Below are 12,907 nucleotides of genomic sequence, written 5' to 3'. Positions count from 1 at the left end.
CATCCATAAGATACATCCACACTGTTCAAAATAAAAGTCCAAGTTAGAATATCCTCAGAAGAAAACATGCCCAGAGAAACTTTCTTTTAAGAGTAAAATGTTCAAGTCTAAGAAAAGTTCACTGAAAATATGATAGGGTTTTCATAGGCTTTTTTAAATCCAATAAAGATCATGGCTACAGATTCACCCTCATGTATTTGTTTAACAAAAATATATTAAGGACCTAACACGTGAACAAGGTTACAGTCATGCCAGGTAAGCATGTGGTAGGATGAGCAATAAATAAATACAAAGGAACAAGGAACAGAAAAAAACAAAAAAATAGACAGTAAACCAGAGGACAATGAGTGGAAAGTAAAGCAATTAAAGGCTACATGACAGTGTGGATTTCTATCACAACAACATCAGAACCTCAGTGACCTCTGATAGCAACTCATCCTAAAGGGCTTGTCCAGGACCTCAACACTTCCAAAGACCTCTGAACAATGTGGTTCTTCAACAGCAAAGGAAACCAGAAGACTGAAGACAATAAGGACTCCAGTGATGCTGATAGGCCCCAATTGTAGAGTTGATTCTCTGATCCTCCCAAAAGTAAAGTAACTTTCTCTACGCATCTAGAGCAGAAGCTTTCAGAAGCAAACACCCCTCACAGCCCCAGCTGAGTTTTATCAGCTAGCAAGTGACACCCTAACAAACAAGGCCATCTTGTCCTGAATATTTATCTAACAATTCACTCTGCATTCTCATTATGATAATCTTACCACTGCAAGACTGCTCCCGTGAGCAGTGGCACAGCTCTGTGGCCTGAGATGACCGAGAGGGGGCAGGTTTCTCTGCTTCTATCAATACTAGAGCTCCAAAAGCAATTAAAGGACAGGATGGATGCTTGCAGACCCCCACTTTCATCCTTGGGTGCAAGCAATTTAAAATACTGTCACAGGGCTTCCCTGGTGGCGCAGTGGTTAAGAATCTGCCTGCCAATGCAGGGGACACGGGTTCGAGCCCTGGTCTGGGAAGATCCCACATGCCGCGGAGCAACTAGGCCCGTGAGCCACAATTACTGAGCCTGCGCGTCTGGAGCCTGTGCTCCGCAACAAGAGAGGCCACGATAGTGAGAGGCCCGCGCACCGCGATGAAGATTGGCCCCCGCTCGCCACAACTAGAGAAAGCCCTCACACAGAAACGAAGACCCAACACACCCAAATATAAATAAATAAATAAGTTTTTTTAAAAAATAAAAAATAAAAAAATAAAATACTGTCACAGATGCCTGGTGATAATACCCTAGCATGATTATATTCTTTTTTCTTGTAGCATTTTAAGGGAAGCCATATTATGATGGAAAGTGTACTAAATTTAGAATCGGAATGACCCCATCTATTCTCAACTGTAAAATCAAGGCAAATCATTTAACCTGCCAAGGCTTCAGTTTCCTCATCTACAAACTGGGGATCACGGCAGACACCCCTCCCACAGTCCCTGTGATGATAAATGAGATTAATTTCTGAAACGCTTTATAGTTTCCAAAGCAATTTCCTAGACATCCTCATGGAGAAGTCTCCCAGGGGCTAGCAAAGATAAAGGCAAATACAAATACATATTGGAATAATTCCCCACATTAATGGCTGTTTCAAATCCGTACTTTTGAAACCAGAGAGAAATACAAGATATAACTTACAAACTATTTAGGAAGGAAAACGTGCACACCTCTTTCAGTCCTCCCTTAGCTTTTGTTTGTGAGCAGGTGGCCGTCCCAGGTCAAAAGCTATCCCGGCACCAAGATAATTTGCTAACGCTCTGGGGCGAAGTGGGACAGCCTCCCAGCTCTACTAGGCGCTCTGAAGACTCTACAGAATATGCTAATTATTTTACAGGCTGCCATTCTCAGAGACACTAGTCAGCCTGCCAATTTGTCAGCAGACTGGTGCCTAATGAGCAGTTAATTGGCCCTTGGGAGAGCCAGGTAAAGTGAGCTGAAAGTTTCCTTCCAAAGATGTCTCTCATTTTTGCTCACCTCATCCATACATAAAACTGTCACTTTCATTTTTAACGGGCTACTTCGCAGTCACTGCAATCCTTTGAAACACACAAACAAAACAAAGATCAGGAAAGACTCTGGTTGCAACTGACATGCCCACGCAGGAGGGGGTCAGGGGCACAGCGGAGAGGGGCACAAAAGCCAGCACAGCCACAAGGATTTCAGACCGAACTGGACCACTCACCAGCTCTGTGCCCTGGGCAGTCAGTCCGCCTTGCCTCGAAGCTCCTGTGCTGGCAACTGCAAAATGAGATGATCTGTGCCCGCATCCCTGGCTGCCTTGAACTACAGGAATGAGTGTGTGTAACATGCTCGGAGAGGGAAGTAGCATCTACTAAGGGCTCAGTAATTGTTACTATTACTGAAATGACCGAAAATACAGCAAACTTGGCAACAGCCAAGCCTACCAAGTATCTATTAGTAATTGTTTTTGTTCCTTGAGCTAAGATATTTGTAAGAAAAGAGCACTGAGTAGAACAGTGATTCCATTCTTTACGGTAGAGGGCAATCAGTGCCCTAACACCAATTCTCTCTGAATTTCTCCTCTTCTTCCCTCTCCTCTTATTTATGTTTCTTCCCCTCCACCCTCAGTCTCATACCTGTTAATCCTCTCCCTGGGGTCTGAGCCACCTCCAACAGCTGGACCGTGGAAGGCCTGGCCTTAGACTTGGACCTAACCCAGAGGCTCCTGAGATTCAATTCGAGTACTCCATCGGGTCAAAGGTTCAACTGCACATACAAGGAGCCTTTTCCTGACTTCTCCGCCTTGCCAAAAAGTGGGTGACTCGCAGGCAGAAGCTCAATCCATGAGCAGAAGAAAAATTCCTGAAATTTTTCTCTAGAAATTCTGATTGCCTTTCCACTGCTACATCTGCTTGGAAAATGCAGCACAGGAATTTACCACAGCAAGGGTAGCAAACAAAAAAATGTTTTAATAACATTTCTACACGTTATAACATTTAATAACATTCAATAACATTTCTACATGTTATAACGTTCTAACATTTCTGCTCAAGGCTTCTAAAGTTACAATTATGAGTTCGTGCAGTGTTCACAACTGTTTTTCATTTTGTTACCGGTTTAGAAGTTAAATAGGGATTGATAGAGTGAGCATATCTAATGCACAACCGAATAAAGATTTACGGCTCCAGACAAAGTCGACACTCCTTCACCCAGGGAACGGGGAGAATGGTGACCACGTGTTTAGATTTCATTACTCAGGAAAATTCAGAGATGGTTCATAATCATTCGTGTCAGAAGTCTGAAAGCTGTACGTCTTTGGGGTATGAACTGGCACATTTAAAAAGCATCTGCCTGCAGGCTCTGATTCTCCTTGGTTGCAGGGTACAGGTGTGGTGAGGACCTAGGCTGGTCAGACGCCCCTGCGCCTCCTCTGACGCCTTCCAAGGTCCTCGCTTACAGGTCCCACAAGAACCACTTCCCACGGAATAAACGACATCCGAAATGGAACATGAAGATTTTCGGGAACAATTAGGGAAAGACTCCTAACAAAAGATTTAGTTTCTCCCAAGAGTGTAAGTGACTCCCCCTCCAATTTACCTGTTTTCTTTTTTTAATTGAAGTATAGTTGATTTATAATACCATGTTAGTTTCAGGCATACAGCACTGTGATTCAGTTTTTTATATATATATATATATATATAATATATATATGCATATATTATATAATGTGTATACATATATATTTTTTTTTCCTTCAGACTCTCTTCCCTTATATAGGTTATTACAAAATATTGAGTATAGTTCCCTGTGCTATATAGTAGGTCCTTGTTGGTTATCTATTTTATATATAGTGGTGTGTATATGTTGTTATTGTTGGCGTTGTTTTAGAAAATATGTGCATCCTTTAGATGTTTGGGGAGTTGCAGATATCGTCCAGTGCTGTCATTATTTAGAGCTGCTCTAGTCTTATGCCCACTTCCCACTTATCACTTACATTCACACTTAGCACGTCGGAAAAGTAGGGTCCCTCTGTGAATCTGCATTTATCGTCTTGTTCTGAAATCACTGGCCTCCCTGCCTAGCTTTTCAGTTAGATACTGAACTTCCTTAAAGCAAAAGTCTTATTCTATCTAGAGATTTAACGCAGTGAGTAGATGGAAGAAGAGGTTTAAATTTCTGTAACCAAAACCCAAAAAAATGCTACATTCTGGGAAAGTTCAGCAGATATGGACTTTATCACCACGTGGCAGAACTGCCCATATCTAGCTCATGCACAGAAGACATGGTGCTGAACAAAAAGGAGTCAGGGCTCCTTGAGAAAGATGATGTCTTTGTGAGGTTCTAGTCAATTTGTAGCTTCTGATCAGACGTCACTAACCAATGATGCCAGTTAAGTCTTATCAACAGAGTTAAAACATTAATTCAAGATAGTCAACACAAGCGCAATTCAGGGTCTTGCTTCAACTTCAGGAGATCTACATGTTTTAGGGTCATAATAAAAGGCACAGTAGGTAGAGTCCATACCCATTACTGCACTGAAAATAGGACATGTCATTTATCAAACCCAATTTTTGGTTCAGGAGATTAGGTACCACTGAAGGCAGGGAAACAAAATCAGTTGATTTTCCAATTAATATCTAAATATATCTAAAAAGACATAAACACATACATGTAACAGAGAGAAAATTAACCTAGAGGAAGTGGGGATAGTACTTTCCAACGACTACAAGGATAGAAACGTATTAAAGGGGGGAAGTAGCAATATGAGTTCAAATCAAACAATAACCCTTCATCAAACGTAACTGCAACCCACAGACACAGAACACAAATTTATGGTCACCAAATGGGAAAGGGGGGAGGGATAAATTAGGAATTTGAGATTAACATACACACACTACTATATATAAAATAGAGAACCAAAAAGGACCTACTGCAGAGCACAGGGGACTGTTTTGTAGAGCACAGGGAACTATTCTGTAATAACCTATAATGGAAAAGAATCTGAAAAAAATAGATATGTATGTATGTAGAATTGAATCACTTTGCTGTACACCTGAAACTAACACAACATTGTAAATCAATCATACTTCAATTAAAAAAATAAATAAATAACTGCACATGGCAAATTGTTTGCTAGGGATCTTGGTGTAGGGTCCTATAGTAGACCCCTTAGTTGATGCAGAAATCTCTAGCACAACAATCTTTACTGTGATCCCCCTTCCCCATGTGGGAGGACTCACTTCCTCATTCGGCAGCCAGTCTCAGATGTGGGCAGCTCTAATCATTAGCTCATCCTCAGACTGAGTCAAACCTACCTACGTGCTAGTAACTTACATATCTTGGTCTTTGCTCAGCACTCTGAAATTTAACCTTCATCGTGACAGCTCTTCAGATATTATTTTTTAAGGTATTAAGTTTCTAAACTTCATTTATCCCCTTCTTCATTATTCAGAGAATTAATTCACTCTAGATTTTATTCAAGATACTGTCACATATTTTACGACATTCCAAATGCCATGGTGCGAGATATCTAGGAGTTTCCATCAGTCAAAGAGCCAAGCCAAGTAGTCTAATCAACTTCCAGACACACCACTCAATAAGGGCTAAGGGTAAAAGGGATTATCAATTATTCAACATCAACCCAGAATTCATTCTGTTTCAAAGGGCAGAGAGAGCTGATACAAAGTTGATGTGAGTTGATTCTTAAGGAGAACGAAAAGTTACCTCTCTTCTCTTTCTCTGTTTTAAATATGCAAAAAGATTCCTCAAATCTCTGAAAACACACTGTCAGACTAAAAATGGTACTGATAACGTCACTAATGCTTTGATTTGAGCCAAACAGTGGAATCACTATCATATATCTTCTGATTTTCATCAGAATGAATTTATTTACTGGAGGCAAAAGATAAAGAGCTACATCCAACTAAGAATTACAGAGACCTTTGGAGAGATCTTCGGCTGAGCAGTCACACATCCAGTAAGTCAGGCAACATCTACTGGTTGCAGAATGAAGGGCATTTCCTAGCCTCCCCCTCCCCTCCCTACAAAAGCAGTCACAAACCATCTGCTAGAATACCACTGGATAAAACATATTTGTAAAGACGCTAGGCAAAAAATATGCCCAGTGGCCAGACTGACTCTGTTCCACTCTAGCTGACTACTTACAGAAGACTGACGATGTCACACTTTTACACTTGCGTGAAATGATGATGCAAGCCCTCCGGCATAAAGAGTATTCACTCTGGTAGAACACAGTGGTTGAAAGGAACAGTCAACATGCTACATGGATCCTCAAGGCTTAGTCCCTCACTTCTTTTAAGTTTCTGTCTAAATGCCAATTTTTCCATAAGGCCCACAGTGACCACTCTAATTAAAATTGCCACACCCTTCTCTTCCCAACTCCCATCAGTCTTTTTTTTTTTTTAAAGATTTTTTAGATGTGGACCATTTTTTTAAAGTCTTTATTGAACTTGTTACAATATTGCTTCTGTTTTTTATGTTTTAGTTTTTTTGACCAGAAGGCATGTGGGATCTTAGCTCCCCAACCAGGGATGAAACCGGCACCCCCTGCGTTGGAAGGCAAAGTCTTAACCACTGGACCACCAGGGAAGTCCCCCCATCAGTCTTAATTTGACAATTTTCTTTATGCAGAGACTTAGCCCCTTAGAACTTACCATGTGGTTTACTAAATGACTGTGCGTGTGTGCACACGTGTTAACTGTTCCATTTCACCTCCCTCCCAACACACGTGGACACGTGCACACAGATGAAGATAAGATTCACCAGGACAGGATCTTTATCTGTTTACTGTTGTATTCCAAAAATCTAGAGGAGTTCCTGGCACATGGTAGGAATTAAGAAGTCAACATATACTGGTTGAATGAAAGAATGAATAAGTAACTCTGGGCTTAGACTTGGCCCTGAATCCCAATTCCACCTACGCTACCTGTAGGATCTTGGGAGAATGACCATCCTCTCTGCACCTCTGTTTCCTCAGCAGTAAAATGGAGACATAGGAACACCTGCCCCATAGGATCAGGATTGTCATGAGAATTACACTGTAACAGGGAAGAACAAAATCTAACTCCCTGTTGGATCTGTTTCTTTTACTTTAACCTTTGCTCTCCTGTTGCTTTTTGTTCCTATAATCACTAAAATGATGTTGTCTATAGCTATTAGCATACCTAATGGCCTCCCTCAGGGAACCCTGCCCCTCTGCCTAAATGTTAAAGTGCCTTTGGTTCAGTTCACAGGGAAACATTCTGCCCACCTGTGAATGGCTGCAAGAAAGAAGAAAGTAACACATCCCCTCCCTGAGGCTGGCCAAACCAGATGTTTTGCAAGACTTATGGCCTTTTTATTTTACTTCCTCACCTCCCCGCCTTCTCTGTTCTATAAGAGAAACTAGCATCCAGACCCCATAAGATGGTACTCTGGGACCCTAGTCTGCCATCTTCTTGGACGCCCGGCTTTCCGAATAAAGTTGCTATCCTTGCCTCAGCACCTCGTCTCCAGATTTACTGGCCTGTCGTGCAGCAAGCAGAGTCAGGTTGGACTCGGTAACAACAAGAGCCAGTGTACGTGAAGGGCTCAGGATCATGCTTGGACAAAGTAAGCATTCAATAAATGTTACTTGCCATCGTTATTATTCTTTCAAGATATGCTTCCCAAAGTGGTGATGGACTGGCGATGATTTATGCTCCCAGGCAACATATCTGAGAAGCACAGATCTGAAATGGTGAAAAGGGACTCAGGGCGTTGATAGAGCAGCAGAGCTACCAAGGTCAAGCCCCATCACAAGGCCTCAGCAGCTCCAATTCAACAACAGGCAGGATTTTACAAAGAAGCTGTTAACAGTGTAAGGACGACAGACTCAGCCCTGCTGGAGTAGAATAAACATAACAACGAAACCACCGAGTGAGTGAGGGTGAGGCTGGAAACCTTAAAAGGCAGGAAAGGCAGCTCCTCTCTCACTACTTGAACAGAGAGATTTGTTTATTTGGTTTAACTGGAGTCAAAGCTAATGGTTCTAATGGCTTTGAATCACCCCAGCTTATTCTCCAGATTTCTACACATGGGCTGTAACTTAAATTTTATGAAAGAAGACAAAGAGAAAAAATCAGCCCTCCATAATAAGAGTTTACTGGAACATACTAATCATTTAGACATTCGCTTATATTTCTAGAAAGCTGAACATCAGCAGTGGTGTGGCAACTTTTTGCTGGAGCAAAATCCAAGTCTATCTAAAGGCTGCGAACTAAATCCTTAACCTGAATGTTCACTAAGTATTTAGGAAAACAAAACACTGGAAACACCCAACATTGATAAACACATAACTTTAATCTCAGGAGAAAAAGCAGAGATTGATTGAGTTAAGAGAGGAAGTGGGAATGAGTAAGGAAGATAGAGATGAGGGTAAAGAGGATAACAAAGGGATTGGGGCATCTACTGATTTCAGGGCAATAATAGTCTTAACTTCCCTATTTATTACAACATGTCTTCCCAAGGCGAATCTCTGTTAAGTGGTCCATTAAGGCATTATAAGAGCAAACTAAAATGAAGGACTGCATGTTCAAGGATGAGCATGACAAATAAAGCCAATTTAAAAAAAAAAATTCTCTCCTCACTCTATAGAAGAAAGACCTTAAGATTTGGAGACAACTGAGCAAGGTCACAGTAGATAAGTTGAAGCTGGAATCACATTTCTAGACTCTCAAGTCAATGCTTTGCATCCCATACCAGAACTGCCTCGAGCTTTTAACATGCATGTGATAAGTGGTTCAGATTCTGCATTTCTGACAAGCTCCCAGGTAATACTGCTGCTGCGGGACCTGGAATGATGCAGAAGTAGGAATTGCACCTGCTAAGGTAAGTCTTGGGAATATTTTTTTTTAACAAAAAAGATATTTTCCAGGAGCAGGAGAAAAGTGAGATTACAGATGAAATACTGAAGTTTTGAAAGTTCTAATAATTCACAACAATATCTGTAAAATTTCAGGGCCATTTACATGGTGGTGTCAGCTCCATTAGTAAGTAAAATATACTGAAGTTACAGTTTTTTAAAGTATACACAAACACCAATGTTTTATAGTTGGGGGATCTCTCACTGAGCCATTCTGTGGATATGCATTTGTTGATAATTTGAAATATACCACACCTAAATTGCACTAAATCTATGAAACTCTCTTAATTCTCAGTCTGCTTTGATAATAGAAATACTATGTCTAGGGGTTGCTTTCACTTTCTTTGAAAGTTGACATTGTAGATAAGAAAGATTTAGATAAGGATTTGGTGTGGCACTAACACACCAAATTCCAAAAGGCTTACCTGCATAGATTTTACCATCCAATAGCACAATGTAATAAAGCTGACCATACCCAACTACATATATTATAACCATATAATACATTACATGTATTATAATGACATATATTAGGAGAGGCCCAGTGTAACTGGGGAGAAAAAAGATTTTTGAAAAGCTCTTGTTATTCGATTTCTCTATTTTCCCCCCACCTATCACAGAGGAATGGCGATGCACTTGAAGAGAGTTGATGAACGCTGAACACAACGTGTCCCTCCAGCCAAAACTGTTACCTCCCAAAGCTTCCTTTTGGTCCCCTTGAATCAGCTGAGCCCAAGAGATTTTTCCTATAAAAAGTCCACAGTGTATCTAAATCAGATCCCAGTAAAATTTCGCTTCAGCTGAAGTGAAAATGCAGAGGTAGCATTTACGGATAACAGCTGGAGAACATTAGTTCTCTGTCTCTCCTTTTCTCTCCCAAGGGTTGAAACCTCCACTGTTCAGACAGGAAGTAGTCATACACCACACACTGTACAATGCGAGAACGCTGGGATCTCAGAACAAGTTGCAGAGGATTAGGAAGAGTGTGAGGGGTTTTGTTGAAGAACACAGAGCAGTGACTCTGTGTTCCTCTTGGGGTGTCCATTCCCCCCACCAGTGTTCAAACGGCATAATGTATGCACACCCAGAACTGACAAGCACACACTTCATTCCCTGAAAGCTTCTTTAATAACTCAGAGTAAGGACGCTTAATCTTTCTTTTTTCCACAATTTTTTTAAAACATTTACTTCAAGAAGTTTTGGGGGGTGGCCAAGATTCTCCAATAATCTTTTTTGGCATAATTTCACGGCTGCTCTCTAAAAAGACCACCTTTCAACTTTTTAAAAAAGAAATTGTCAGGAAAAAAAACCTCTTTCACATAACTGCCCAGAATAAGGAAATATATATATTTCATATATATATGTGTGGAATTCAAAACATGATGCTCTGGAAAAGAATGATTTAAACAAAAGGTTCTTGTGGATACGGTTTTTTAGGGTCGGTTTCTGCTGTAATTCCACAAAGCTGCTGAGAAAGAACACAGACGCAGACATGGGGAGAGGCGTCCACATTCTGCGGCCACAGCTCAAAGTTTTGAAGAGGATGATAGGAGTTTCCCTAACACTACAGGCTGAAGAGCCATTCTGCATTCCTACCAGTCTTCAGGCGCTGGACCCCGTTTCTAACCGCCGGTCCTCTGGGGGCGGGCTGTAAAACCGACCCTGTCTCTTCCACTCCCCTCCAGCCAAGTTCACGAAAAGACAAACCTTCCTAACTACTGAACTGCGGGAAATGCCTTTGCCGTATGCATATGAGGGGCATGCAGTTAATCAACCGGGTTACAACACTACGGTTCTATGCAAAGGGCGGGGAGGGGCGAGAGAGAAGCCAACCCACATATCCATCATCCTTTTAGGAGTAGGTGGAGTTTAAAGTTTCCCCAACTTCCAAGTTCCCACTTGACAGGCAATATTTCTGTGCAATTTCCAGCCCCACGTAACTGATGGTCCTCTGCCCGTCTCGAGCCCCGAGAGAGTCCAGACAAAGCCCCCCGCCACTCCCCGCCTCACACGGCCCCTAGGTGGTCAGTTTTACGAAGCTGTCAGCTCGGGGGGCAGTGAGCAGAGAATGGAAACTTAACTTCTTCCAGAAGTTTTTCCTGCTACAGGAGAGTCCCGGGGACTGGTGCACAAAGGCCTGGGAAAATTTTCACTGCGTTGTTTTTCCAAAACGTCTTCCGCCCTCTGCCAAACCATCATCCGAAACCCCAGATGCCCAGGGAAGGGAAACTGAGGCACATGGTTTCAGAAAGAGACAGAAATGCAACTCGAGCCGTCCCAAAGGCAACCTGGGAAGTTGCTTAGAGAGACCCCCGCGGTGGGAAAGCATCCTCAGGGCGCCGAAGTACTCAGAGCCAAAAGGGAAGGTGACGGCCCAGACAGGGTGCCAAATGGGGATGCGCCCCGGCAGCGTGCGAGAATCTTCCTTCCCAGACGGGAGGGCGAGGGGAAGGGAGGGGGGCGCGACTGGGGAGTTGTGAGGACCGGCGGCCCACTCACCCTCACTGCCGTACTGTTTGCCATTGTTCGCGCCCATCCTGCCGCCGTCATGCCCGCCGTCTCCCTGGACACTCCATAGGTGGGGCGCACCGCCTGCGCGCTCCGCCAGAGGAAAGCCCGCCCGACGGGACCTTTAGCTGCGCATACCCCACGCTCCGGGGCCGACCTCCGGACGGGGGCGGCCCCCGCACTCCGGTGGGAGGGGGCGCTCCGTCCCCTCCTGGCACCCCCGACTGCGCCGGGTGGGGCCGGGGGGCGGCCGCCGCCCTTAGAATCCGCGTTCGGGGCCGGCGGGCGCAGCGCCGCGGAGAGCCCGCGCCCCGGGGCCGCCCAGAGGCTCGCCGCGCCGCCGCCGCCGGGTCCCCATCCGCCCGCCCCGATCCCCCAGCGGTGGACGCTGAGCCGCGCGGGCGGCCGGGGCTCCCGGGCTCCGCCGCTTCCTCCGGGCGCTCCTGCGCACCCGCGGCTTCCCCGGGGAGGGCGCGGCGGCCACTTGTTGCGGGTGCCCGGAGCGAGCAGAGACTCGCGGCCCGGCGCCGCTCGCCCAAGGGCCGGACTTTTGTTAGCGCCAGGCGCCTCCTCTCGCCGCCCAGCGTCAATCACAGCTGGAGCCCCGGGGAGGAAGGCCGGCCCGGAGATGCGCGGCCTTTTAAAGGGGCAGCGCGCCTTTTCGGGGCTCCGGCTTCCAGCCCCAGGCTCGGCGCAGGCCCTGCGCGCCACCAGCGAATCGCTTCGAGCGAAGGAACACGCTCTTGGCTCTATTTTACTATTGTTCTTTTACCGGCTGGGCCCCTAGTTAGTAAGATGAGCTTCCGGGCGTCGTTTGCAATCCCTTGGGTTTGCCTGCAAATATGGCCTATTTTAGGTGTGGTGGCATTTAAAATCAACACGCATCAGAGGCTGAGTCTGTCTGACAACTCCAGGTAGGCGTGCTGGTATCCTCCTGTGGCTCCCACGTTTGGGACTGAGGCGGGGAGACGCGAGGGAGGGAAAACTGGAGGGGAGCTTAGCGGGGAGTCACTGCAGAGCCAAAGAGATTCCCCGCCCCGGTGCGGAAGGTTTCCTGGCTCAGAACTTTTAAGAGCTTCCGAGCCAGGAAGTGTATTTTCTCCCCGTTTCTATGATTTTTTTTTTTTTCTTCTTGTGGTTGGTGTTAACCTTTGTTTAATACATTACAACCTCTTTTGGAGATTTATGTGGCACTTCTAGAGTCTTAAAATGGCCCTTTGGTGTTCCCTCCTTTAAATGGAAAAAGGAAATTCTGCTTAATGTTTTATCCCCTTTCCATGTAAATACCTAGATTTTTATAACATTGCATCTTAGTGAAGACCGGGGCATTCACAGCACAAATTACTTTGTACGGAAGCAAGCACACAGCGCGATTTCTCCTTATAGGTGTTAGATGTTTTAAATTAAATTAAACTTATATAGTGATACATATATTATATATATATATATATATAATATATAAGCATTTATGATACCTGAATGGAGATCCAGGAATT

General features: G+C 44.2%; 1 protein-coding gene across 2 annotated transcripts in view; it reads right to left on the bottom strand.

Annotated features, from left to right (window-relative positions):
- FBXL7 (F-box and leucine rich repeat protein 7) overlaps nt 1–11,953 on the bottom strand; it is a 418,013-nt gene extending 406,060 nt beyond the window's left edge. Inside the window, exon 1 of one of the 2 annotated variants that reach the window (XM_036849217.1) lies at nt 11,403–11,953. In XM_036849217.1, the coding sequence (XP_036705112.1) occupies nt 11,403–11,439 (37 nt within the window). In that variant the 5' untranslated portion in view covers nt 11,440–11,953. The remainder of the gene's footprint in view (nt 1–11,402) is intronic. The other variant, XM_036849218.1, reaches the window with a different exon arrangement.
- Nucleotides 11,954–12,907: the final 954 nt, after the last annotated feature.

Source organism: Balaenoptera musculus, chromosome 3 (assembly GCF_009873245.2).
Source record: "Balaenoptera musculus isolate JJ_BM4_2016_0621 chromosome 3, mBalMus1.pri.v3, whole genome shotgun sequence".
Classification (NCBI taxonomy): domain Eukaryota; kingdom Metazoa; phylum Chordata; class Mammalia; order Artiodactyla; family Balaenopteridae; genus Balaenoptera; species Balaenoptera musculus.
Note: the sequence above shows the minus strand (reverse complement) of the source record. Positions and strands in the feature narration are given on the sequence as shown.